Raw genomic sequence first — 26,866 nt, forward strand, 5'->3', positions numbered from 1 at the left:
AGGGAGAAGCAGACTCCTCACTGAGCAGGGAGCCGGAAGTGGGACTCCATCCCAGAACACTGAAATCACAACCTGAACCGAAGGTAGATGCTTAAGCGACTAAGCCACTCAGGTGCCCTTTATGCCATAATTCTTATATTTTCAACTGAATCGTTTTCATTGGTATACACACTGTCACCTAAATTCAGTATATATAAAATAAAAGTCATTACGGTCTTACCAAACTCTACTCCATGTATAACGTTGACCCGAGCAATCACAGAGGCCTTGTTATTCATCACTTTGAAGTGACTTTTAACCCTCTCTTTTAGGGTGTCAGTAAATCCTTCCATCTTTTAGTTCATACATTTTCTTTCGTGTGTGTGTGTGTGTGTGTGTGTGTGTGTGGAAAGAACGTTTAACATGATAATTACCCTCTTAACAAATTAAGTGCCCGATACAGTTGTCAAGTACAGACACAATGTCGTGCTGCAAATTTCTAGAACTTATTCAGCTTCCAAAATGGAAACTGTACCCATTGACTAGCAACCCCCCCTTCTCCCCCTTCCTCTAGACCCTAGCAATCACCGTTCTATGAGTTTCTGCTTCTATGAGTCTGGCTGTTTTAGATCCATGCTACAAGTGGATTCATACCCTGTTTGTTCTTCTCTGATTGGCTTATTTCACTTGACATAAAATCCTCAAGGTTCATCCATGTTGTCACATATGGCAGGATTTCCTTTCTTTTTATGGCCGAGTGATATTCCATTGTATGTACATGTCACATTTCCTTTATCCATTCATCTGTCAATGGATATCTAGACTGTCTATCTAAAAATTATTTCTTTCTACAGTGTTTTGTAGCTTTCAGCATACAAGTCCTGTGCCTGTGTTGTTAGATTTATAGTTACCTATTTCTCTTTTGTGAGGACTATAAATGGTATTGTGCTCTTAATTTTTATTTCCTAGGGTTCATTGCTAGTGTATAGAAAAACAACACAAAAAATTGTAGTATGTTTAGTGACCTTGATAAATTCATTTATTAGGAGGTTTTTTGTCGTTGTGGTAGATTCCTTGGGAATCAGTTAGGATTTGTACCTGTAAAATGGTTATAAAGACTGTTCTCTGTTGCATAGGTTTCCGAGCATTAAGTGAGGTGAACGTGTTAACTTTTAGCATGGACCTGACAGAAAATATTTACTCAATAAGTAATTTCCCTTCCTCTCATACCACTTCTGAAAGATCTATCTCTACCAAGGTGAGCAGAGCCCATTTCTTTCCTCTTCCATCCTCTTTGCCCTTCCTATTTCCCTAAGCCACCTCCTTGGGGCTAGCCCTGCCCTTCAAAACCCCGCCCCTCGCCATAGCCACGCCCCTCCCCCTCCCTCTGCTTTGTCCCCCAACCAGCTGTGCCTTCCCGCAACCCCTTGTTTAGCGGGGCTGGAAGCTCATGGTGTAATTTCGTGGGATGGTGGCTAAGCCCACGAGCTTGGGGGACACGTCGATGTCTCTGGGCAGCTGCGGGGACTTGAAGCGGAAGTTCTGCAAGATGTTGGTGAGGAAGAGAAAGAGCTCCATTCTAGCCAGGCCTTCTCCGAAACAGTACCGCTTTCCTGAAGGCACAGAATGGGAGGGCTGGAGGTGAGGCCTGCTCTCACTGCCCCCTTGCCCCACTATCTACCCCCAAATACTTTCTCCCAGGGAGAAATGGTGGCTTGGAATATGGTGGCTGGAGAGATTTTCAGAGACATCTCTAATCTTCTCTGAGCATCCTTTTCCCTTGTGCATGGGATGGGGGTAAGGTAGCTGTAGCAATGGGAAATTTAAATGCCCTTTCCCTCCAAGTACACACTCAGATATGCCTGCTGGGCTCTCATCTCCAAGCGAGGACTCTAAACAATTTAAGTGACTTGGACAAATCTCTGACTCACTAAGACTTTGATTTGCCCCATCTCTGAAACAGGTGTGATCATCCTTATCCTTTAGCTTAAGCTCAAGTAGTTATGGGGTTTGCAGCTGATGGGTCCCAAGGTAGATCATGAGAGGGACTTCCATGCTGGGGAAAGACACCAGGCTACACCTTGAAGAGGAGAGCTGGGATGAAGGAGGCCCTGTTGGTGGGAGCGGTTGCTTGGCACAGACTGGTCTCTTACCAATGGAGAAGGGCACAAAAGCATCACTCTTCTTAAACTGCCCATTCTCATCCAGGAAGTGCTGGGGGTGGAAGTCACGGGGGTTGGAGAAGAACTTGGGGTCTCTCAGCACGGAGCCCAGCATAGGGAACACTTCGGTGCCCTGGTGAGGAGGAGAGGGGGTATTTGATAAGCCAGAGTCGGGGTAGAGTATGCCGCAAGTGCATGGAGGTTAGAGGGACAATTACGGTGCCCCAGGTGATGAGATATGGGAGGTGTGGGAGTGTGGGTCCTCTCAGGGAGGAGCTTTGGGAGACAGGAAATTCATGTCTCTGAGATAGGAAGCTATGCAGACATGGGGTTTATGTCTCCTGAAAAGGGCAGTTTGAAGAACACAGGTTCTGTGTGTCTTAGGACAGAAGGTGTGGGGCATGTGCAGTTCATGTCTCCCAAGGCGGGAGGTTGAAAGGGCATGGGGGTTCATGTTTCCAGAGACAGGAAGTTTTAAAGACATTGGGTTTGTGTCTTTCTAGGCGGGATTTTGGGGGACATGAGACTCGTGTCCTTGAGGGAGGAGGTCTAGAGATGAAGTTCATGTCTTTTGAGAGAGGACATTTAGGGACATGGGGTTCATAATCCCTGCAGCAAGAGCTCTGGGGGAGATATAGGGTTCAAGAATCTCTGAGTGGGAAGGTTAAAGGGTCATGGTGGTTGAGGAAGTGTTTGATTGAGGCAGTGGGACAGGGGCTGGGAAGCTTCTAAGGGGAATGGGGTGCTGGGTCACAGGGAGCAGGATGGAGGTCCCCCTAGGCAGGACAGGAAAGTACCTTGGGGAGGAGGAACTCTCGAAACCTGGTGTCTTTGGTGACTCTGCGGGCTAAGCCCATGGGGATTATGTCTCCAAATCTTTGGATCTCATGGATCACTGCCTCTGTGTAGGGCATCTTGGCCCGATCCTCAAACTTGGGCTGACGGTTCTTGCCAATTACCCGGTCAATCTCCTCATGGACCTTGGCTGTGGGAAGAAAGGGAAAGTGTTTAGGCATCCGGGGGTCTCAGGGCAGGGATGATAGTCCAAATATGCACATCCACGTGTGATGTGGGCATAGACCATTCGAAACAGACCTTGGCCATAAACATGTTGGTGCAGCGTCCTATTCACCTGGTCTCAACTCTATGTGGTCTCACATACATCTGACTCAGCACAGGAGCTATTTACCCATCAGTTCAGATATTTTCAGTATTTTGACAGCCAGTGAAACTCAGCTGGTGCTTATCAGAGAGTATCACCTAGCATCTGGATAACAGGGTATGGCTGAGGTTCCAGGGATCTAGGAAAGGTGGGGACACTGCTGTGGGCTCAGAGGAAGTGTGAGGGTCTGTGGCCCCCACCTCACTGCCCCACCCCCACAGCCTTACCCTCCACATCTGGGTGCTTCATGAGCAGCAGGAACCCGTACCGCAGGGTTGTGCTGACCGTCTCGGTGCCCGCAAAGAAGAGGTTCAGTGTGGTCAGCACCAGGTTCTTCAAGCAGAACTCCGTGTTGGGGTTGTTCTCCTCCTGCAGGGAGACAGGGCCTCAGGCCAGGCCCACTGCCCTCAGGGCTCTCAGAGGCCTTCCGGGGTCTTCCATTTGGACCCAGCTCTCTTAGGTCCAGACCAGAGGTGGGAAGAGAGACCCTACTTCTGCCAGGGCTTTGTTCAGGCAGACGGCTCTGCCCAAACGCCCTTCCTACACTCTTTCCCTGGCTGCCTACCTGTCCTTTACTCATCAGCCCTGGGTCACTTTTTACAGTAGGAATATGAGGAGAGGGGTACAGACAGCAAGTGGGCGGTGTGGAAGTGTTGTTTTATGGATCCCACACAGGTCCTGCCCATGGCAAGTGCTGGCAGATGGATCAGCCACCGTTAATGTTCTTGAGATTGTGAGGATGTTATGAGGGGCTGCCTGGCTTTGCAGCTCTCCGCACTGGCTGCTGGGATGTACCTCCTGCATGCGGATGAGGAAGGAGTCGATGAAGTCCCTTGGGGAATTGGGGTCCAGGGTGCGTTGGTTCTGTTCCACCTTCTTGGCTATGAAGTCCTTCAGACCCTGCAGCTCCTTAAACGCCTGTTGCTGTGGTCCTGGCAGGTGTTTCATCACTGAATGGAACATCTCACAGATCTGAGGATGGGGGGAGAAGAAAGGCAGGAAGGATATTTGTTAGCAGGGAGGTTCTTTTTTTTTTTTTAAGATTTTATTTATTTATTTGACAGAGAGAGAGAGAGACAGCCAGCGATAGAGGGAACACAGCAGGGGAGTGGGAGAATAAGCAGGCTCCCAGCAGAGGAGTCTGCTGTGGGGCTGAATCCAGAATGCCAGGATCACGCCCTGAGCCAAAGGCAGACGCTTAACGACTGAGCCACCCAGGCGCCCCATTAGCAGGGAGGTTCTGATGGGAGCCGGACCTTTCTCGGAACAAGGAAGGCACTGGGTTAAAGGCATCTGTCCAGGTGTTTAGGATTTAATGGAGCTTGATGAGAGGAGATAGCTAAGTTTTCAGGTGAGTTAAGTGTGAGGGCCCCTGTCCCAGAATGTAGGTGAGAAGGATTGGGACACATATCCAGGTTTCAGGTATTTGGGTGTGGCTGGATTGGAGAACGCATCTAGGTGTTCAGTTATTCAGGCAGGGTTTGGTTGGGAGACACAGGTGTAGGTGTTTAAGCATTCATGTGGTCTCAGAAGTTTGAGACAATTGTGTAGATATTTAGGGGATCTGAATTGGGGGCTTTTGTTCAGGTGTTCAGGTATTAAGTGGGGCTGGTGTGCAGGTGTTAAAGTGAGGGGAGACTCCTCTTCATGTGTTTCGGTTTTCACATGGGCCGATAGGGGGCACATCTGTAGGTGTTTGAGTGAGCTGGGTTGGGGGATACTTATTTCAGTGCTTGGGGAGCAGTCTGTCCAGGTATGTTTGCACATTTAGGGGATCATTATTGGAACGTGTCCTGATGTTCAGATATTTAACTGGGCTAGTAGGTGGCACTTCCTAGCTATTCTAATGGCCAGTGTGGGACACCTGTGTAGATATCAAATGATTTTGATGGGCTGGATTTTATAGCACCTGGTGTTCGGGTGTTTGGGAGGTTGGCTGATGTGGTTACTTGTCCAGGTGTTAAGATATTCAGATGGAAGGACGGAATATCTTAACAGGGAGGAACTGTTAGGTATTAAGGTAAGTCGGAATGGAAACACCAGCCTAGGTGAGAGAGCTGGTATGAGGATGTGTTTCTTGTCTGCAGGCTCTGGTCGCTTTCTTCTTTTACCCATCCTCCCTCCTCCCTCCTCCCCCCTCCCTCCTCCGCCTCCCCCTCCCCCTCCCCCTCCCTCTCCTTCTTCTTCTTCTCCTTCTTCTTCTTCTTCTCCTTCTTCTTCTTCTTCTTCTTCTTCTTCTTCTTCTTCTTCTTCTTCTTCTTCTTCTTCTTCTTCTTCTTCTTCTTCTTCTTCTTCTTCTTCTTCTTCTTCCCCTACCCCTTCTCCACCTCTTTCTGTTCCTCCTTCTCCTCCTCCACCTCCCATCTCTCCTCCTCCTCTTCCTCCTCCTCTGTCCACTTCCACCTTCCTTGCCCTTCCTCCTCCTCCTCTTCTTCCTCCTCCCCTCCTCCTCCTCCTCTTTCTCCATCCCCTTCCTCCTCCTCCACTTCTTCTCCTCCTCCTTCTTCTCATTCTCCTTCTGGTGAGGCGCTACTCTTGTGATATCCGAGTGTCTTTGGAAACTGGGTACTGGGCACCTGTCTTGGGTTCTGGTGCAACTGTTCAGTTGTCCAAGAGTGGGGGCTGGTTTTGAGGGTACCTGACTAGAGGAGAATGGGAGTTCAGGGCACCTGTCTCTGTGTGGGAAAGCAGTGGGTGGGTTGTGGTAGGGGTGTTGGAGAGCCAGACTGGGACAGGTTACCTGCCCCATAGAGGTAGCTGTGAACTGGAAGCTTCCCAGCATCATACTCAGCAGTGACAGGAACTCTTTGTCCTCATAGTCAAAGCGGTCCCCAAAGACAATGGAGCTGATGACATTGGACACTGTTCGGCTCAGGAAGAAGGTGGGATCGATGAAGGCACCTGGGGAACGGGATGGGGTTGGGGAGAGACAGGGATTTGGGGTAGCGTCAACTGGGCAGTCTTATGCCTGCCTGAGAATTAGAGGAGGGCACTGGAGTGAGGAGCCAAACTTCCAGCACAAGACCCCTGAGCCTAGAGCCCCGAAGCCTTCCCCCAGTCCAGTCCCCTTCCTGGAGGAGAAAATACGGGTCTCTGTGGGTGTACCCCTCTTCCTTGCTCATTCCCAGGCTTGCTCACCGCCTGTGCCCCGAATGGCCTCGATGAGGAAGCCTGCCTCCTCCTGGATGCGCTCCTCAATGCCGCGCTTGCCCATTCCAAAATCCCGCAGGGTGATGATGGAGAAGCGCCGGAGTTGCTTGGCGCGCTCCCCGTTGCTGAACGTCACCCCTAGTGGGGCAGGGAGGGGCGGGGACAGAGGTGTGCAGAGAGCAGGAGTAAGAGAAGGATGGGATGGGAGTGGGGGAGACAGAGAGAGATACAACTGAGGGTCAGAGAAATACTGAAAGAGGGAAGTGACTGGGTTGGAAGAAAAGAATCAGGAGAGAGGCAAGGACGCAGGGATGGAGGACCGGGGTTCCAGTAAGAAATCCCAAGAGATCCTCCCAGACCCAGAGGAAGAAGAGGCATCCATGAGAGAGAACAGGGAGATAGGCCGAGAAGCAGGGGGAATAGAGACACAGACACCCTGAGTCAAGCTGAAGAAGACCAGGGAGAGGTCACAATAACCAGGGACAGGGACAGAGGGAAGCAGGGGTAGAACTCAGCCACAGCTTTGGGCCGGCGAGTCAGGAGAAGAACAGTGGGGAAACTGAGGCCATCAAGTGTGCCTGGGCACACGCCCCCACCCAGAGCTCCTCACCATAGCCTTTGAAGAGCCAGTCGAAGGTGGCCTGAGCACCTCGCCCACTGAATTCCTCAGCCTGGTCCACCAGAGCCTCCTTCACCGCCTCGTGTCCACACAGCACCACGATGCGCCGGGGCCCCAGGTGGACTGTGAACACCGGGCCATAGCGCTCCCCGATCTGGTGGAGGTGGGAGTGCTTAGAGGCTGTGGCCCCCACTGGGAACTAGCCCTGTGCCCAGCCCTCACCTATGCATGTATTTCCCCCAGGTTCTGACACTCAAGGAGCTGGACATCCGAAGACCTGCTCTTTCTTGTCTAGGACCCTGCTGCCCAACCCGCAGATTTCCACTTTCTTAAGACTCTGCCAACCCTGCCCCATCCCCTGCCACTAAGTCCCAGCTCAATTAGGCTAGCCCCTAGCCCCACCCCATTCCACCTATCCCACGTCCTGACACCTTCATGAAGGAATCAGACATCTGCTGTGTGTTCAGCTGCAGGTAGTTCCCGATGAAGGGCAACGGGGTGGGTCCTGGAGGGAGCTTCTCCCAGAGCTTCCTCTGCCTCCAGACAGACATCAAGGCCATTACTGTCAAGCAGGTGAGCAAAGCCACCAGAAGCAGCCCTGAGGCCAGCATGGTGGCACCGGGAGAGACAGTCAGATGGTGCTGGCTCAGGTGGTTTGCCTTTATACCACCCGGGAGTGAAGGGTGGACTTTGGTTCTGTTTGTTAATTGTGCCATTTCACTTCCCAGCTATAGTGTCTCCCCACCCCCACCCCCGGATTCACAGCTGAGCTTGGGACAAGTCAGCAAGTCAGGAAGAGGGGACCTCAGGGAGAGTAACAGAGAGTGGGTCCCAAGACAGAATGTGTAGCCCCTCAGGAAGGGCCACCAGAGTCTGTAGACTTGGGTGAAGCAGTAGACAAATTCTGAACCTTAAGATTTTGGAATGTATGGATTCAGAGTCCTGAGCTTTGGATTTGAGGTCAGAGTGAGGAGTGACCCAACAATTATGGATTAGGGAGTCTTGGGAGAAAAGAATCCAAAGATCTGGGTTTAAGAGTGTTGGAATGGGACAGCATGTATGGCCATAGCTTTCGGACTTTTTGCTAAGGACAGATGTACAGTTAAAGCTCTCTGGAGGGGAGATTCCAGGGAGTGGATCTGAGGGTCTTGGGGGGAGGGAGGACCCCTGCCTGTCATGGGCGATTCCCAGAAGAAGTATACGGGAGTCCAGCAGTATCCAAGAGTCCACACCTGCCCCAGGCTTTGACCCGCCATTGCTTTGAACACAGAGTCACCTCTGGTGCTCAGAATCCCCACTGGGACCTCAACGCAACGTCAGGATCAGTGTCACCGCCTGTCTTTGGTTGAGAAAGGGGTAGAAGTCCAGAGGTACGTTTAAGTGGAACCTTTCTTAGTAAAGAAGAGTAACTTGTGGTCTCTGTGGCAGAGGGCCTGGGCAGGACTTGGAAATGGTAATGAGAAGCATCCATATGGTGCCAAATAGTCCCAACTGTCTCAAGGGGTGTCATTGACAGAAAGCCTCACCGGTCCTACCCGGATCCTTGGGGGAGCTCAGTAGGTTCATCATTTCCATTGTTGCTGTTAGTAGTAGTGCTACTAATGTTCCCCCCTTGGTATGTGAGAATACTGAGGACAGACAACAGAGGGAGGGAGGGGCTCCTCTGTCTCCCACTCTGCATGCTTACTCCCCCTTTCTGGGGCTGGGTTTCCCCACCAGTGGAAAAGGAGAACTTGAGGGCAGGAGGTGGAGTGCGAGGGTGCAGAAGGTCCCTTTGGGGTGATTCTGGGTTCAGCAGGGCTGCTGGCAGCACACAGAGGGAATGACGGTGGGAGAGGTTTGGGAAAAGTCCCGAGTGGGGAGAGAGCCAGGCCCTGGAGGCTGAAAGTGGGAGTGAGGAAAGATGGTGTCCTTCCTGCTGTCCTTCCCTCAGTGACCTTCTTCCTTAACAATAGGGCGCTGGCCTTTGGTGAGCACTAATTGTGAAGAGCCAGTGTGTGGACATGTGATCTCATGGGATCCTTCTAGTCGGGGGTCTCCGTTCATAGCATCTTCCATCTGCTGTCCAGAAGAGCAAGCCTCCCTACTGCTCGAGGTCACCCAGGTAGCAGGTAGGGAGCTGCGATTTGAACCCTGTCCTCTCCTTCCTCCACTGACTGGCCTAGCCCATACTGACGACCAAGTGGAGACCAAGTTTAGCAAGTGGTGTGGGATTGGCATTGGCATTGGACACAGAGGTACGCTAGTAACTTCTGCCATTGGCATCAGCTCGCCCCCGCTCAACACTGGAGCTGACGGCAAGTTGAGACTGAACTTGATGCCAGGAGAACACTCACAGAGCCACCTCTGCTGCCAGGGGGGTCTGAAAGGAAGCTGCGGTGGCCACTGGGGCTGGCTTCAGGGGGTCATAAGGGTGGCACCCTGTAGCTCTAAGGTGGTCCCAGCCAGCTCTGACATGAGCAGCATGTGGGTGCTGGATTGGTCTTCCATGGTCCTGATAGGGGCCCCGATGGGCAGAGGCAGCATCTGACAGTTGGAAACCTCCCCCCATCTGCTCAGATGCCAGCTCTAACTTTGGACAAGTGCAGTGGGTGAGGTTAGCACTCTCAGGACTGGCATGTTGCTCAAAGTGTTCTAGACCTCTGAGCTGGAATTCTGTGGGGGAGGGGACAAAGAGCAGAGAACAGAGCAGAGATAGGAAAGTTGTTAGTTGGTTTTTGTTTTGTTTTGTTTTGTTTTGTTTTTGCACATTGGCTGGGAATGTTCGTTGGTTTTAAAGGGGGAAAAGGAGAGCCAGAATATTAGCACAAGCTTGCCAGGTATCAGTCCCCTAAACCCAGCCACCAGCCTGCATAGCAGTTAAGAGCAAGATTAAGGCATGGATTGGCATCCTTTGTCGCTTCTTTGTTGTGGGACCTTGAACAGGTCATCTCACCTCTCTGATCCTCCAGGGGCCAATGACAGAATTGTCCTGTTAGCCTATTATGGAAGGAGTCATTGGCTCATGGGTATGAAGTCCCAACAAATATTAGCTGTTCCTATTTAATCCTTAGGAAGAAGGACACAAGCAAAGGGTTCTCCACACCCACTTCCGGATTATACATTCTATGATCTAAATTACCAAATACGTTTTCTTTGGGAAAGGAGGAAGGGAGAGGAAGCCTTGTGGGAACCTGCCTGCCCTTCCTTCTTTGGCACACCTGAGCCTTCCCCCTGGAGCTGTGAATGGAACATTGACCTTGGAGGTGGCCTTCTGGAGGGACGGTGCAGTAGGCAGTGTGTGAGCAGGGTGGATCAGGGGTAAACCCTCAGGTTGTTTGGGGGTGGGGAGGCATGGCCCCGCAGAGCACCTTGCCCAACATCAGTTTCTTTTTTTTTTTTTTTTAAGATTTTATTTATTTATTTGACAGAGATAGAGACAGCCAGCGAGAGAGGGAACACAAGCAGGGGGAGTGGGAGAGGAAGAAGCAGGCTCATAGCAGAGGAGCCTGATGTGGGGCTCGATCCCATAACGCCGGGATCACGCCCTGAGCCGAAGGCAGACGCTTAACCGCTGTGCCACCCAGGCGCCCCCCAACATCTGTTTCTCCCCTTGTGTCTGTCTGTCTTATTTTTGTCTTCCCTGCAAGTCAGCCTGTCCTTCAACCCTCTTGTGTGTTTCTGGATCTTTCTGTTCATGCCAGTGTGTGCAGTGGGTTCTCCTAGATGCCTCTGTTGTGCATCTTCTTTTTTTTTTTTTTAAAGATTTTCTTTATTTATTCGACAGAGATAGAGACAGCCAGCGAGAGAGGGAACACAAGCAGGGGGAGTGGGAGAGGAAGAAGCAGGCTCATAGCGGAGGAGCCTGATGTGGGGCTCGAATCCAGAACGCTGAGATCACGCCCTGAGCTGAAGGCAGACGCTTAACCGCTGTGCCACCCAGGCTCCCCTGTTGTGCATCTTCTTATGTATACATCTGTGTGTGTGTGTGTCACTCCGGGCAGGTGCATGGGGTCTCTGCACGTCTGAGCTCATGTATGTATCAGTGTGTCCGTGTTGGTACGTGTATTTATGAACACACCTGTCTGTGGAGTGTCTGTGTGTGCACAAGTTGGTGTCCGTACCTGTTTGTGTCTAGACATGTACATCTGTGGGAGCACATGACAGGGGGTGTGTGTGCAGGCCAGTGTGCCCGAATGCACACCAGCCTCTTTGTGTTGGCGGGCAGCTGAGTACATGCTTTGGAGCATGCCTGTTGGAGGACGTCTACATGAGTGTCTGTGTGTCCACCCTGACGTCTGACTGTGCATTCACACGTATGTGACCATGTACGGGTGTGTGGATGGACATTTTGTGAGTGCATTCTGGCATTGTGTGTAGGCATGTGGGCCATGCTGTGTAAATGTGGCTGAGATCTGCTTGTGCCTGTCTGTTTGCTTTCAAACACAACCCTGGCCCAGCTCCACTTCCCTTCTTAAAAACACAAGTATTTCCCTTATTTTTCAGGGAATTGCATCCCTCAGTTTTCAAGGGTCACACGAGGCCAAAAACCCCGCATGGGATAGGTGTGTCCTGAGTGCATTCGGAGGTGGGTCAACTCCTACTGGATCAACTCAAACATTCACTCATAAAATTCTCTCCCATAGTTCCCCCAACCCCCTAAGCCACTCAGCACCTTTAAGACAGTCATCCAGCCAGTGCTCAGTCAACCTGCCAGTCCGTCCCAGCCTGTGCTGACGGATGCTGAGGACACAGTGGTGACCCTGGGCGCTGCCCTCATGAAGCTCTCACTCCACAGGGCAGACGGAGCAGCCACATGTCAGTGAAGCTCGGAATTCACAGGGCTGGTGTGAGAAGGCACAGGCAGAGGAGTGGGCGGGGGTGGGGGATGGGGGGCACAGGTGTCTGTAGGGGCCCAGAGATAGCCCTGCTTCAACCTTGTAAGTTCAGGCTGAGCCACTAGAGGGCTAAGGAGGGATTTTTCCAAGGCAGGATGGGGACAGCAGGGAGGGAGAAATCTGGGCAGAGAAATCCCAGTGCCAAGCATAGTCGGGTGCTGTTAGAGTGAAAGGAACTGGGCCATGGGCACTGATGAGGCTGTAGCCATCAGCAGGAGTCAGACCTGCTGGACCTGGTGGGACTGGGTGGGGAGTGTGGACTCTGTCCTAAGATGATGGGGAGCCCCAGAAAGATCTTAAGCAGGGGAACCAAATGGCCAAATTTGTGTTTCAGAGAGATCGTTCAGATTTTTGGAGGAAGATGAGACTAGAGGTCCAGAGACAGGGAAGTGGCTTCTGTAGGCTTAAGGGGACAGAGGACAGGGCCATGAGCATGGAGAGGAGGCATGTGTTGGAGGAAGATATAGAAAGAAGAACCAATTCTTACTTGGGTATGTGTTGGCTGTGTGGGGTAAGGTGAGGAGGAGCCCAGTGTGGGGGTAGATGGCAGTGTCATGTATTGGTTTGGGGACACAGATCAGGAGCAGGTCTGAGGAAGGAGATAATGAGTTCCACTTTGGACATATTGGGAACCAGGCACAATCCCTGCTTAAGGGATTTCTTAGACTAGAGGGAGAGCAGACCCAAATAAACTAAAGTCCTCAGTGATCCTGTTAGTATTCATTGATAATTATGGGCAATAATTTGGTACTTGAAGCCGAGGATTGGGAGGGCTTCCTAGAGACTGTCATTTGAACTGGGTCTTGCAGGATAAGCTCACAGGTTGGGGAGGAGAGGAGGGCAGGGCAGAGAGAGCCTCACAAGCCAGGTTTGGACATGTGAGATGAGGGGACACAGCAGACATGTGACTGCTACACCCCCTGCTCCCTCTGCCAACCTCATCAATCAACTTGCTGTCCTCTACCCCCTAGCCTGACCCAAAACTCTCTAAAAAAACTGGCTCATGCCCACAAGTGTGGCTGAAATCTATGACCCTCTCCCAAATGAGAATGTTTTTTTTAATTGAAGTGAAGGGGCACCTGGCTGGCTCAGTCAGTAGGGCATGCAACTCTTGATCTTGGGGTTGTGAGTTCAAGCCCCACATTGAGCATACAGTTTAAATAAATAAATACATAAATTTCAAAAAATAAATCAAGAAACTGAGAGCTTCAGAGGGGAGGGGGGTGGGGGATTGGAATAGGCCGGTGATGGGTATTAAGGAGGGCACATATTGCATGGAGCCCTGGGTGTTATACGCAAACAATGAATCATGGAACACTACATCAAAAACTAATAATGTACTGTATGGTGACTAACATAACTTAATAAAAAATTTTTTAAAAAATCAAGAAATACTTATTAAAAAATTACCCTTTTTAATGCAAACAGTTCAGTGGCCTTTAGTACATTCACAGACTTGAGAAACCAACCACCTCTAACTACTTTCAGAACATTCCCAAGTGACAATCTTAGGTAAGCCTTCTTGGTTCAAATTTAAATGCTAATACTACTGGTAATGGTACCATTCAGTGAGCTTATGATCTTACTGTGTGAAGCTTTTTATGGGCATGATCTTACCGAAGTCCTCACAGCAAGCCTATGAGGCTGGGTTCACCATCCCCAGTTGCAGATGAGTTAAGCAAGGCCCAGAGAGGTGGAAGAGAGTTGTTTTGGGCTCCATGGCTGATCGGGGCAGAACTTGGGCATGGCCTTGTGTTATTGATTCTAGATTTCATGCTCTTAACCACCACGCTGGACTGCCAAGCCCCACCTGTTCTCTTTATGAGCCACCAGAAAATTGTTCCTGATAATCCTGTGGTTCTTGAAAAACTTCCCTGTAAGCCTAACACAGCAGATTCCAAATGTGAAAAAAGAAATAAAAATAAAACATGCCTCTCAATAGGAGGGATATTTGACTTTCTGTTGGGTTTGCGTTCTTTGGAACAATGACCAAAGACCTGGCCAAGCAGTGTCACCTCAGTGGAGAGTGAGTAGAACAAGGGGTTTGGCCAGAGAGTGAAGTGTTTGTATTCGGGTTTCAGATGGCAGCAGGGATCAGGGTGAGCGGCACGAGTGTGGCTGAGATGGGTCAGGGGAAAGCCAAGGAGCAGAAGAAAGTCAAGGTTCTTTCTGTCTGGTTGTTGGGACAGCTCATGCTCATGCCAGTGGTGTGCCTTCTTGCAGGAGCAGGGCAGGTCTTGGAGGAGAGAGAGGGAGGAAGTTTGACAGAAGACAGGGACGAAGGAGAGAGACTCCAAAAAGGAAGGGTTTTCTTAAGAAGGTGTGGGGGGTCATACTCTAGAAGTGCTCTGGGGCGTTTCTGTCTCTGGTAATGGTTGAGTAGCTCCTACTGGATGAAGCATCTTGAAAATAATAGCTATCAACCCAGAATAAAATGTTTAAAAAAAAAAACCCTTGATTCCCTGATATCACTGGAGAGTGGATCAATGCAGGCAGATACTGATAGGCGTCAGAAGGGAGTTGCCTTGAGGATGGCTGAAACCCAAGCAGAAACTTTGTAAGTTTTCTGAGTTGTAGAACCAGAGGACAGAAAAAGGGTGATTATAGTCCCTGGTGGTAGCCATGATAGGGTCTCCAAAAGGTGAGAGCCAGAGTGGGGGAGCCCCAAATCTCTGTATAAACTCTGTCCAAATTTCTGACCTGTTGTTGAAGTACTCATGTGCTGGGAAACTCCATGTAGTACCAGCTAAGTCTAAAAGACTGAAAGGAGATTTCAGAGCTCTGCATTTGAAATCATCCAAGTTAACTGCTCCCTGGAACAAAACAGAAAAAAACAAATTAAGATTCTTCAGTAGAACATTACAGAATCCAGAGTCTTTACAATGTATTACTTGATGACAAGTAATCCAGGATAAAATCCAAAATAACTAGGCATATGAAGATACAGAAATATATAATCATACTCAAAAGAAAAAGCAATTGATGGAGATTGACCTTGGCATGCCCATAACGTTGGAATTAAGCTGAGAGAGTTTAAAAGCACGAATTATGTCTATGCTCCAGGTCAAGTGGTTCAGACGCAAGAAGTATTGACCTACCTTCTGACTTTGAGTCTCAATGGAGATGGTCAAATATGTCATCTTCATTGGAGAAAGTGTTAGGGAAAGCTGTGCTCTTGAGAGGAGAGCCTATTGTGAATGAGATTAGGAAATGGACAGAAAATTTAGACAAGCAGTTTACTTATTAAGTGGATATTAATAGAACACCTACTATGTGCCGGGTACAGTGTCTGGTGTTATGGATATAGCAGTCAACCAAACAGTCCAACATCTGACTCAATGCAACTTACATTCTGAGTGTGTCCAGGAATTTAGGTCACAGGCCTTCTGCTCAGGAACCCACTTGGGGAAAGGGACATGGAAACAGAAAGGAAGAAAATAGCATCTTATAACAAGCCAGCAGATAATAGTGGCTGTGTTTATTATTATAGCTAATGATCATTGAATGCCATGTGCCAAGAATATGCTAAGTGATCTGCATGCATGACCCTTGCTTAATTCTAGCAACAGCTCTGTGAGATAGATTGTGTTATTATTTACAGCTTTCAAGTGAAGAAGCTGCGGTCACCAACTCAGAAGTTGCAGAGCCAAGACTGGAATCGAGGTGCGTCTGTGCACAGAGCTGGATCTCTTAACCACTACACAGTATTGCAATCTACCAGGCAGGTGTTGGAAACACGAAGAGGACTAAGAACAGGTCGGTTCGAGTGAAATCTGTTCACGTAAAGCTTAAATTTCTAATGCTATGAAATCTCTAAAGAAGGGCAAGAGAATGATAAATAGAAAACAGAAAATTCAGAATGGAAATCATTTCTCAGGGGAGGCAAGGGATATGATTGGAAAAGGACAGAGTGGATTTCTAAAGTTTTAATGTTTGGGGCGCCTGGGTGGTGCAGTCATTAAGCATCTGCCTTTGGCTCAGGGTTGATCCCAGCGTTCTGGGATCGAGCCCCACATCAGGCTCCTCCACTGGGAGCCTGCTTCTTCCTCTCCCACTCCCCCTGCTTGTGTTCCCTCTCTCGCTGGCTGTCTCTCTCTGTGTCAAATAAATAAATAAAATCTTTAAAAAATAAATAAATAAAGTTTTAATGTTTTAGTTCCTAGGTGAAATGGTGAGTGTTCATCTTCTTTTCTTGAAACAGTTCTTGTATATTTTATACAGTCATTAGTACGTATAATAGGTATAGCGGGTTGAATGGTGACCCTCAAAAGATATGTCTGTGTTCTAATATCCAGATCTTGTGAATGTTACCTTGTTGGGAGGAAGGACTTCATGGGTGTAATTAATTTAAGACTCTTGAAATGAGGAGAACATTGTGGATTATTTGAATGGGCCATAAATCCAATGACAAGTTTCTTTATAAAAGAAAGAGAGAGGGATGAGACAGACAGAATTGAAGACAGACACACAGAGGAGAGGGCGATGAGAAAACAGAGGCAGAGATTGGAGTTATGTGGCTAACAAGCCAGGGAATGCCAGGGGTTGCAGGCAGCTGGCAGAAACTAGGACAGAGGCTTGCAATGCATTATGGTAGCCTTAAGAAACTCATATAATAAGTTTCACCAAAAATTTAATGGTTTAAAAACTAGGCAGTAATAAATATAAGTAAATAGTTGGACAGCTCTGTTCTCTTTTGTTTTACTTATTTTAAAAATTTTTTGTTAATTTTTTTTTTTTTAGAGAGAGAGAGAGAACACACACAAGGTGGGGAGGGGTAGGGGGAGCAAGACCCAAGCAAGCTCCAGGCCCAGCAGGGCTCAATCCCACAACCCGGAGATCAAGATCTGAGCCAAAATCAAGAGTTGGTCACTCAACCTACTAAGCCACCCAGGCATCCCTTTTCTCTTGTGTTTTAAATTGAATGGCTTTATTACTTCTTTTCCCCTGATGTTAAAATGATACACACTGATTATTAAAATAATTTAAACAACACAGAAAAGAATAAAGAAAAAAGTAAAACTCAGAGTAAATTATCATTCAGAAACGTCTACTCCTTCTCCACATCCCCATGGATAGAGTGTATGTCTTCACACCTTGATCTTGGGCGTGGACCAGGGACTTGCTTTGAGTCATGGATGTGGAGTGATTGAAGACAGGAAAGGCACTTGTGCAGTTGAAATTTCACTCCTGCACCTCTGCCAGCACTATGAGAACAGGGCTGGGCTGGGCCACTGGACATGAGGAAGATGATGGCCATGGGGAGGGGAGCCACCTAGCCAAGCTGAACCCAGACTGGCAACCCCCCAGCTGACCCTCAGAAACCTAAGTTCAAAAAATATTTATCCAACGATAAGTGTTGTGCTTTGTTATCCAGGAAAAGGTAAGCAGTTCAACCCTAAATCCACTCTCATAGAAATAAGACTTTCTATTTAGGTAAACTCTCTTCCAGACCTTCCTGAATGCACATAAGCATATGTTAGTACGCAATTACATTTACTGTTCCCTTTGCCTGAAACCTTGCTCCCCAGCATCTTGTGATAGGCTGCTTTATAATATTCAAGGCTCATCTGAAGTTGGGTTTCTTTTCCAGTTTCATCTGTGACTGACATGTAGCACTGTGTCAGTGGAAGGTGTACGACGTGATGATTTGGTGCACATATATATTGCAAAATGATTACCAGGATAGGGCTAGTTAACACATTGCCTCATATAATCATTATTTTCTTTGGTGGTGAGAACATTCAAGATTTATTTTCTTATCAATTTTCAAGTATGTAATATAATAACTATTAAGTACCGTCATCATGCTATACATGGATCTGCAGAACTTACTTGTCTTGTAACAGGAAGTTTGTACCTTCTGATCAACATCCCCCATTTCCCCCAGCCCCCAGCCTCTGGAATCACCAATCTAACCTGTGTTTTTATAGAAGCGGCTTTTTGAGATTCTACATGTGAGTGAGATGCTGCAGGATTTGTCTTTCTCAGTTAGGGTGAACCCTAGGGAGACTGTGGACTGGAGTTAATAACAAGGTAGCAACACGCCCTCATCAATTGTGATTTCCTCTCACTATCTGTATTCCAAGTGCTCACTTGTCACATGTGGCTAGTGGCAATCCTGCCGGAAGGTGCAGGTCTAGAGGAAGAGGAAGTACCCCTCCACTCCTCCTCTCTTGGTCAAAATGGGAAAGAGAGGCTTGTAATTAGGTGTCATTAAAGTCATTAATTTCAGTGGTTAAAGAGAGTCTTGATAGCTCAGCCCTTGGGAGCAATGAGGTTGTCATCCTCTCTCCTTCAGTGAGTCTGTTTTGCACACCCTTCTTACATTGGGAGGGTTTGCCAATGCTCAGATCCTTGAGGTGGAGAGAAGAAAGCCCAGCCTCCAAAAACCAAGAAAGTTGCTCAGGTAACATCTGCTTTTCACTTAAAATTGTATCAAGTAGAAAATCAAAGAGACTTCATTGAAAACATTTTTAGTAATTTTTTTCAAGTTCCGGATCTTTCTTATTGGAGGAAAAGCACCAATTAATTCAGCTAGGGCTTGGTTAGAAAGATGGAGTCTTCTGTTTGTCCAAAAATTTACAGAAGATAGTTTCATAATACAAATATTTCACTACAAATTATAATGTAATTTTATGTTGCCTAAATTTCACTTTTCACTTTTATTGGTTGCTTAGTATCTTATTGTGTGAGATATGTCAGTTCCCTATAGATGGATATTGGAAGAGCCTGTCTCAACATGCACAGTCATTTGACACACCCCCCTCCCCCTAGCCACATACAGATGATTCTTGGGCCTGGAACCCTTCCTCACCAGGAGATAAAGAGTCTACACAGGCTGTGCTGGGCTTATCACTTTGGCTAAGAATACCTATTCCTGCTTAAGCTCAATGAGTACTTCTTTATTCTGTTTAAGCATACAGCACCTGGCTAACCCCACCGCTATATCTGTCCCCACAGAATGGGGACAGGGTCCCTCCATGTGGCACAAGAGAGGTGCAGTAGAGGTGAATTGTCCTGTGTCACCTGCTAGAAGAGACCTGCTGGTCATGAGGGATGAATGGGCACCATTAAAGCTGATGTAGCTGTCTCTCCTCTGTGTCAGTTCACCATTGTTCCGTCCAATACTTGACTGCACTGTATTTTCCTTAGTAACTCTGATACCAAGATCCAGTTGGCAAAAGTGTTTGGACTTCTATTCTTGGTGGTTGTCATGGTGATGATTTTTCCTTCCCTTCATGTAGTTGGAGTCCTCTCCTGGGATTGGTAACCAGTGCATGGTGTTCTTCTCCCTTGGGATTGTCAACCAATGCATGCTGCTCTGCTAGAAAATGCATATGTGGGTTATTTGTCTTATTTTTGTCTTTATAAACACAGTTGAAATGAACATCCTTGTGTTTCCATCTTTTGTTTTTAAAAGATTTTATTTATTTATTGGACAGAGAGAGACACAGCGAGAGAGGGAACACCAGCAGGGGGAGTGGGAGAGAGAGAAGCAGGCTTCCCTCTGAGCAGGGAGACTGATGTGAGGCTCCATCCCAGGACCCCGGGATCATGACCTGAGCCGAAGGCAGACACTTAACGACTGAGCCAACCAGGCGCCCCTGTTTCCATCTTTGCACACTTTCTGAAGCATAACTATTGGGTCAAAAGGTATAGACAGAGAAGATATTGCTAAAACTCGAGATAAGTAGACAAATCACAAAAAATTAGAAAGAATTTGACTTCAAAAGTAATAATTTTGTTATTAAAAAAAAAAACCCTGTGAATTCAAGGTCAAATGCATCATGAACTCTCTTTACCCAAAGCCAAGAATAAAGGTCAGCATCTTCATTGCATGACAAATTGATAGACTCAATGAGAAAAATTCTGAATATAGAGTAGGTACATGGGTGAGGGATATAAACTGACAACTCGTGAAAGTAGAAATGCAAGGATAAACACACAAAAGTCCTGTCTCGTTACTAATCAAAGAAATAAAAACTTAAAGCATAGCGTGTCACCTTTTCTTGATCATTAAATTGACAGATTTTGAGAAGAATGACAATACATGTGTCTCATGAGGGAGCAGTGTGGGAAATTCTGGAAAGGAAATGATAAAAAAACAAACACGAAGGTGCTAAGGACGTGATAGATATGGATAGAGAGAGCCTTTCACAATCTACAGATTTAAAGTCTCAAGATCTCCTGGACAATCCAATCAAGAATTTGATTTGTTTTTATTGATGATCCATCTAACTGCCCAAGGGCAGAACCAGCCTCTAATAGCTGCAAGTTTATCAGCAGCCCAATCAAGAAAAGAAAACTGAAGTTCATGGTCCCCACGTTGCCTAGTTTTTCCTTCTGCCTCTTTTGTCTTTCTGTTCTATAACTCTGGTTTTTGTTTTTGTTAGAGGAAACCTATCTAATTACTGGTTTTCTTTGATACCAGTAATTAACATGCTGGACTGTGAGTCATGTGGTCATTGACTCTTTCCTGGTCACCTTAATGTCAGCAGATTCCAATAGTGTGCAGGACTGAGGACAGGAATGTGTCTGGAATGGCTGCATGCCTTGTAGCCCTGGGGACTTCTCCTCATGAGAGAAAGTGAAGGATCCTTGAGGGTCTAGAGCTCTTCGGTGCTTCATGCAGAGGGAGATTAGCAATCCTTTTCCCTATTTCATGAATTGGACTTGCACACAAAATCTGGCATCAGATTTTCACAGCTAATAATGTGTAATGACCATTGGGCTATATACTTGCTAAGTGAGTTGGTAGCTCTAAAGACTACTCATGGAAAGAGCAGTAGGGCTGTAATGATGTGTGTTTGTATGTCTATGTCTGTGGTGGGCATGGAGATGTGCTCCAGATCCCCCTTCGAGAACTTGTTGTTCAGCTGCAAAGAGAGCAGTGAGCTGACAGCCTCCAGCAGCAGTACCGTCAGGATCTACTTCAGCTTGGAGTCAAGTCCGTGCCCTCCCAAGAAAGCTCTAGACTGAGGACAGTTTTGGGGTAGGGCGTGACCGTTTGTGTCCAATATGAGACACTCCTAAAAGACAATCTTCAATCTCGATGTACCTTTTGATGGATTGAGACTCTGTCAGCTCTGCATGAAGATCTAGGTCTATTCTTGACCAATTTTCCTTCCTTTTTCATCCCACAAGTGTGTCACATCTACACCTGGGTTTGAAGACCTTTCTAACCATTCTGTTTCTTCCCTCTCTTATCATTCACAGGCATTACCCCTCCATGAAATGCTTGCCCTCCTAACTTCAACCCAGCCTTTGCTTTCCAGAAGAGCCAATGGACATATTGTATGTAAGGAACGACATTTGTTGTTTCTTGCCTATCCCATCTCAAAATCCCTTCCAATTTTGGGAGAATCCCAGTTGTGAGATTCTTGGTCAGGGGCCATCCACCACAGCAGCTAGAGGGACCATTTATTCTTCCTCACCAAACCCTGAGCCCTAAGACTTTAACGTGTGATTAACCGAATAGTCCTGCCTGGAACTTTGAATCATGAGGAAGTAATACAAAATGACAAATACAATCAGGAAGTTGTCCACAGTGGTGGCAATGGGTCAAGAGTCCCACAGCCATGGTTCAGTGTCCAGTGTTGCAGGGCTCCCTGAGGGGACAGTGGCGGCATCAGCCCCTGAGTGTTAACTCTTTTTTTTTTTTCCTACTCATATTCTGAGCCTGGGTCTCTGGGATTCACAAAATAATATGAACTTATTCATAAACTTACAGCAAACGTATATACTTGAGTAGCCACAGTCTATGTTCCCTAAAATTACAAAGCCAACTATTATGGGGACTCATGTACCTGGACATATGAGGTTAAAAGAGAAATTCCAAAGGATGAGGTCTCATTCCTCACCCTCTTTTTCTCCCACGCCACATCCAATTCATCAGCAAACCCTACCAGCTCCATCTTCATAGCAGATTCCAAGCCCATCACTTCTCCCTGCCTGTACAACAGGTATCTCTGCTTCCCACCCTCAATCTATTCTTCATGCAGCAGCCAGAGTTTGCTTTTAAAATATGTCAGTCAGTGTATGTCACCCTGTGCTCACCAGGAACCATCATTTCACTCAGGCTAAAAGCCAAGGTCCTAACTGAGGTGCACGAGGCTCCACACAATCTGGCCCTTATTAATGCCCTGCCTTCTTCCCATTCCCCTTACTCTTCCTCCTCCACTCCAGCTACAGTCTCCTTGTGGAATCTAGAACACACATGCACAGCCTCCTGCTTTACAACTCTGCAGTTTTTTTTTTTATCTCCCTGCCAGAAACCCTTCTCCAACACCTTGTGAGACCTACCCCGTCCTGATCATAATCCCAATCCTGGAGTCTCTGCTGTTCTAACATACTATATCATTTACTTATTTGTTATGTTTATTCTTCATTGTCTACCTCTCCCACAAGAAGGAAACTCCACCAGGGCAGGAGTTTTGGTCTGCTTTGTTCACTGATGGATCCCAAGTACTTGAAGAAGATACTGGTACATGTTGGGTATTCAATAAATGTTGGTTGAATTAAATGAAGTATGAGGGAAAGCTTTCATCCACTGAGCAAGTTGATGGAGTTTGGAAATAGAATAAGAGAAGTCGGGGTGGCTGAACTATTCTTTAAAATGGAATGGGGAGAATTTGGATCTGAGAGTTGTGAAAGAAGTGCCCTCTAGACCAGGAAGGCAGGTTTAGAGGAAGAGACGATTGAAGGAGGTTGGGGCAAGGAGCCAGCAAGATGGTTGGGAATGGAGTATTAAGGGGGAATGTGGACCATCAAGTGGGAAATCTCTGGTGGTGGATTGCTAGAAAGGATAATTAATAACAGGGACGTCTAAAAGGTCATTTTAAGTAGTTTTCTATACCCAACAGTGCACACAACACACGAGATGCCTGCTACACACAACAGCCTCGATACCCTGGCTGCTTTTATTTTATTTTATTTTATTTTATTTTATTTTATTTTATTTTATTTTATGTGGGAGATGATAATCAGGGAGAAGAATACTGAACTACATTTGGGTCACTATCACATAAAGACATAGACTCTACAACAAGAATTTGGTGGAGACGGAAAGCACTCGCAGAGGGGAACAGGAGAACACAAATCCTCCAGATTGTTGCTGAAATCTCGGACAGCGCATTTCTTCTCCACTAGATGCAGCCCATATAGATCTCTATATTTGCAGGTGACCCTCCCTGACCCGCAGTCCCATGACAGTAGGAATAGTGCCTTCTCTTACAGCTGTTGGGAGAAATTGAAGCTGTCGTGAGCTCCTCTCCACCTTAGAGGAGATGAGGTGGTGGACCTGTATTTGTGGACAGAGCTCTGTTCTCCGACGGTTCCTTCCGCGCCCAATAGGCGGCGCTCAGCGGGCCTTGAGACAGAGCTCATAGATGGGAGGGATGTTGCCAAAGCCTGAGACCCTGGGTGTGATATCGATGTCAGCGGGGGGCACCAGCGAGTGTAGAGAGAAGTTCTGAAGGATGGAGGTGAAGTAGAGAAAGAGTTCCATGCGGGCCATGGCCTCGCCCAGGCAGATGCGCTTTCCTGTGGGCACAGGGGAGGGTGGGAGGGCGGCTCATATCTGTACCGGGATCATGAGGGCGTGGGGTGCATTCTCGCCCCATCACCCCTCAGAGCCTCCTCAGCATCCGTGGGCTCACGATAATGCCTCTTTTGTGAGGTTATTATAATGACTCGGTGGACTCCTCTAGCATCTGCCACTTATAGGGACTCAACACCTATCAGCTACTTTTCTGATGGCTTGATTCCATCAGATCCCAAGACGGAATGGTTCTAAGAAATCCTCGAATTTGAAGTTTCTGTTCATTTAAATTTCACAAAGATTTATCAAATGGCTACTAGGTGCCAGATGCTGGTGAGGGGAAAAAAAATAGAAAAGAAAGGTCACACTTAAATAATGCTTACTATTTGTTGGTCACCCTTCCCATGGTTTGGAGAGATGGATCTCCATTGTACAGACAGGGAACGGAAGTAACTCACCTATGACTCCACCCTTTGTAAGTGGTGGGGTTGGGACCTGGTTCCTAACCACAGCATTGATTCAATGTGGCTTATACTTAAAATACCGTTCTAAGGTATTATGTCATGGGTCACAAGCTACTGTTCATTAGGGAAATCCACCTGCTGCCTATTTTTGTACTGCCTGAAAACTGTTAAAAAAGAAAACCACAGGCCCCAAATGGAGTCACTTATGTTAGGCCAAGTCAACAAACCAGGCTCAATATCTAACCTAATGGCAGTTCAACCTCCCCCAGAAATGCAGTCTTAACCAGTTAGAAGTTTTTTGATCAGCACAAATGAGGTGATCTGTGTACACAGCGTGGCCCACATGCCTACACACAATGCCAGAATGCACTCATAAAATGTCCATCCACACACCCATTTATGGTCACATGCACGTGTGAATGCACAGTCAGACGTCAGGGTGGACACACAGACACTCATGTAGACGTCCTCCAACAGGCATGCTCCAAAGCATGTACTCAGCTGCCCGCCAACACAAAGAGGCTGGTGTGCATTCGGGCACACTGGCCTGCACACACACCCTGTCATGTGCTCCCACAGATGTACATGTCTAGACACAAACAGGTACGGACACCAACTTCTGCACACACAGACACTCCACAGACAGGTGTGTTCATAAATACATGTACCAACACGGACACACTGATACACACATGAGCTCAGACGTGCAGAGACCCCATGTACCTGCCCGGAGTGACACACACACACACAGATGTATACATAAGAAGATGCACAACAGGGGTGCCTGGGTGGCACAGCGGTTAAGCGTCTGCCTTCGGCTCAGGGCGTGATCCCAGCGTTCTGGGATCGAGCCCCACATCAGGCTCTTCTGCTATGAGCCTGCTTCTTCCTCTCCCACTCCCCCTGCTTGTGTTCCCTCTCTCGCTGGCTGTCTCTATCTCTGTCGAATAAATAAATAAAACCTTAAAAAAAAAAAGAATCTCACCTTGTTTCTGTTTCACACCCCTGCCTCCATCTCTGGAAACATCTTCTCTCTCCAGACCCTCTCTGTTCTCTGCACATTTTCCTCTTTCTCTAGCTCAGTGTTAGGATCCTTCATGATTTTTATTGTCACTTTTCAGATCTCCACAAAGGTCAGACTCCTCCTCTCCTTCCCTCCCTCTTTCTCTCGGTTTTTTTTTTTTTTTGTGGTTGTTGTTGCTTTTTGTTTTTTTGTTTGTTTGTTTGTTTTTTTAAGATTTTATTTATTTTCCTGACAGTGATAGACATAGCCAGCGAGAGAGGGAACACAAGCAGGGGGAGTGGGAGAGGAAGAAGCAGGCTCCCAGCAGAAGAGCCCAATGCCTGGCTTTATCCCAGAACGCCTGGATCAGGCCCTGAGCCCAAGGCAGACGCCCAAAGACTGAGCCACCCAGGCGCCCCTCTTTCTCTGTGTTTATGTATCTCGGTTTCTCTGGCATCTGACTTGCCTTTTCCCTGATTCTTTTCTTCCAACCTGGTCTCTATCTCTTTTAGTATTTCTCTGACCCTGAGTTGTGTTTCTTCCTGTCTCCCCTCCCCCCAGCCCATCCTCCCTCTCCTGCTCTCTGCCCACCTCTGTCCGGGCCCCTTCCTGCCTCACCACACCTTTATGCTCCCTCCCCAGGCGTGGTGTTCAGCAATGGGGAGCGCGCCAAGCAGCTCAGGCGCTTCTCCATCACTACCCTGCGGGACTTTGGAGTGGGCAAGTGCGGCATTGAGGAGCGCATCCAGGAGGAGGCGGGCTTCCTCATCGAGGCCCTCCGGGACACGCGCGGTGAGCTGGGCGGGAGTGAGCAAGCAGGAGGAGTACATCCACAAGGTCGCGCGCAAACGCGAGCTTTCTCCTCCGGAAGGGGACTGGATTGGGGGAAGGCATCGGGGCTCTAGGCTCAAGGGTCTTGTGCTGGAAATTTGGCTCCTCACTCCAGTGCCCTCCTCTAATTCTCGGGCAGGCATAAGATTGCCCAGTTGACGCTCCCCCAAATCCCTGTCTCTCCCCAACCCCATCCCATTCCCCAGGTGCCTTCATCGATCCCACCTTCTTCCTGAGCCGAACAGTGTCCAATGTCATCAGCTCCATTGTCTTTGGGGACCGCTTTGACTATGAGGACAAAGAGTTCCTGTCACTGCTGAGTATGATGCTGGGAAGCTTCCAGTTCACAGCTACCTCTATGGGGCAGGTAACCCATCCCAGTCTGGCTCTACAACACCCCTACCACAACCTACCAACTGCTCTCCCACTCGGTGACAGGTGCCCCGAACTCCCATCCTCCTCCAGACCAGGTTCCATCAAAACTGCTCTTGGACAGTGAACAGTTACACCAGAATACCCACTTTCCAAGGACACCTGGATATCTCAACAGATGCTCCCCCCACCAAAAATACAAAAACCAAACCAAACAAACAAAGAACAGAGCCTGCAGGCAAGAGGCATGTTATCTGCCCAGCCTTGCTGCCTGGGGCATGTGTCCTCATCTCAGCTCACCTGCTGGTCCCTATTGAGATAGTCCATCTCTTAATATCTTAACCCCTTCACAAGTGACCACCTCAGCCCACCTCCTGAATACATGAACACCTGGTGCTATAAAATACAGCCCACCAAAATCATTTGGCATGTACACAGGTGAGCAAAACCAGCCTACTGGACCTAGGTAAGTGCCCCTACAGAGCCCACTGAAACACCTGATCATCAGAACAGGTGCCCCAACGGAGAAGACCCCAACACATGTAAATACTTGGATAGATGTTTCCCCAAACACCCAAATAGTGTCCCCCAACCCAGTTGACTCACTTACAGAAGTGCCCCCCAACACCTCTGTGAATATTTGAAACACATGAACAGGTATCTCCCCCACCTCAACAATTGATACCTGCCCCCCTCTAATACCTCAAC

The 26,866-nt window shown here is 47.9% G+C and overlaps 1 protein-coding gene and 1 pseudogene across 2 annotated transcripts in view; one reads left to right on the top strand and one right to left on the bottom strand.

The window, feature by feature from the left end:
* The window catches only part of LOC148108271 (cytochrome P450 2A13-like), a 38,020-nt pseudogene that overhangs the window by 7,833 nt on the left and 3,321 nt on the right, over window positions 1-26,866 (top strand). Inside the window, exons 4-5 of the transcript XR_015720863.1 lie at window positions 25,598-25,747; window positions 25,993-26,153. The product of XR_015720863.1 is annotated as a cytochrome P450 2A13-like (transcript). The remainder of the gene's footprint in view (window positions 1-25,597; window positions 25,748-25,992; window positions 26,154-26,866) is intronic.
* LOC123782814 (cytochrome P450 2A13-like) lies at window positions 992-7,691 on the bottom strand. Its single transcript, XM_045783179.2, has 9 exons — window positions 7,504-7,691; window positions 7,064-7,226; window positions 6,442-6,591; window positions 6,044-6,204; window positions 4,099-4,275; window positions 3,531-3,672; window positions 2,939-3,126; window positions 2,133-2,274; window positions 992-1,592 (listed from the first exon to the last, which is right to left on the bottom strand). Exons 1-9 carry the CDS (start codon window positions 7,681-7,683, stop codon window positions 1,411-1,413), a joined length of 1,485 nt encoding a protein of 494 aa, XP_045639135.2. The 5' UTR covers window positions 7,684-7,691; the 3' UTR covers window positions 992-1,410.

Source organism: Ursus americanus, chromosome 21 (genome assembly GCF_024610735.1).
Source record: "Ursus americanus isolate L20-20 chromosome 21, mUrsAme1.1.p, whole genome shotgun sequence".
Classification (NCBI taxonomy): Eukaryota; Metazoa; Chordata; class Mammalia; order Carnivora; family Ursidae; genus Ursus; species Ursus americanus.

Coding starts and splice junctions, on each gene's coding strand:
- LOC123782814 (XM_045783179.2), bottom strand. CDS start 7,683: ATGCTGGCCTCAGGGCTGCTTCTGGTGGCTTTGCTCACCTGCTTGACA. Junction 6,205..6,441: donor GGCCATTCGGGGCACAGGCG/GTGAGCAAGCCT, acceptor CCCGTTCCCCAG/GTGCCTTCATCGATCCCACC. Junction 3,673..4,098: donor TCCTCATCCGCATGCAGGAG/GTACATCCCAGC, acceptor GTCTCCCTGCAG/GAGGAGAACAACCCCAACAC.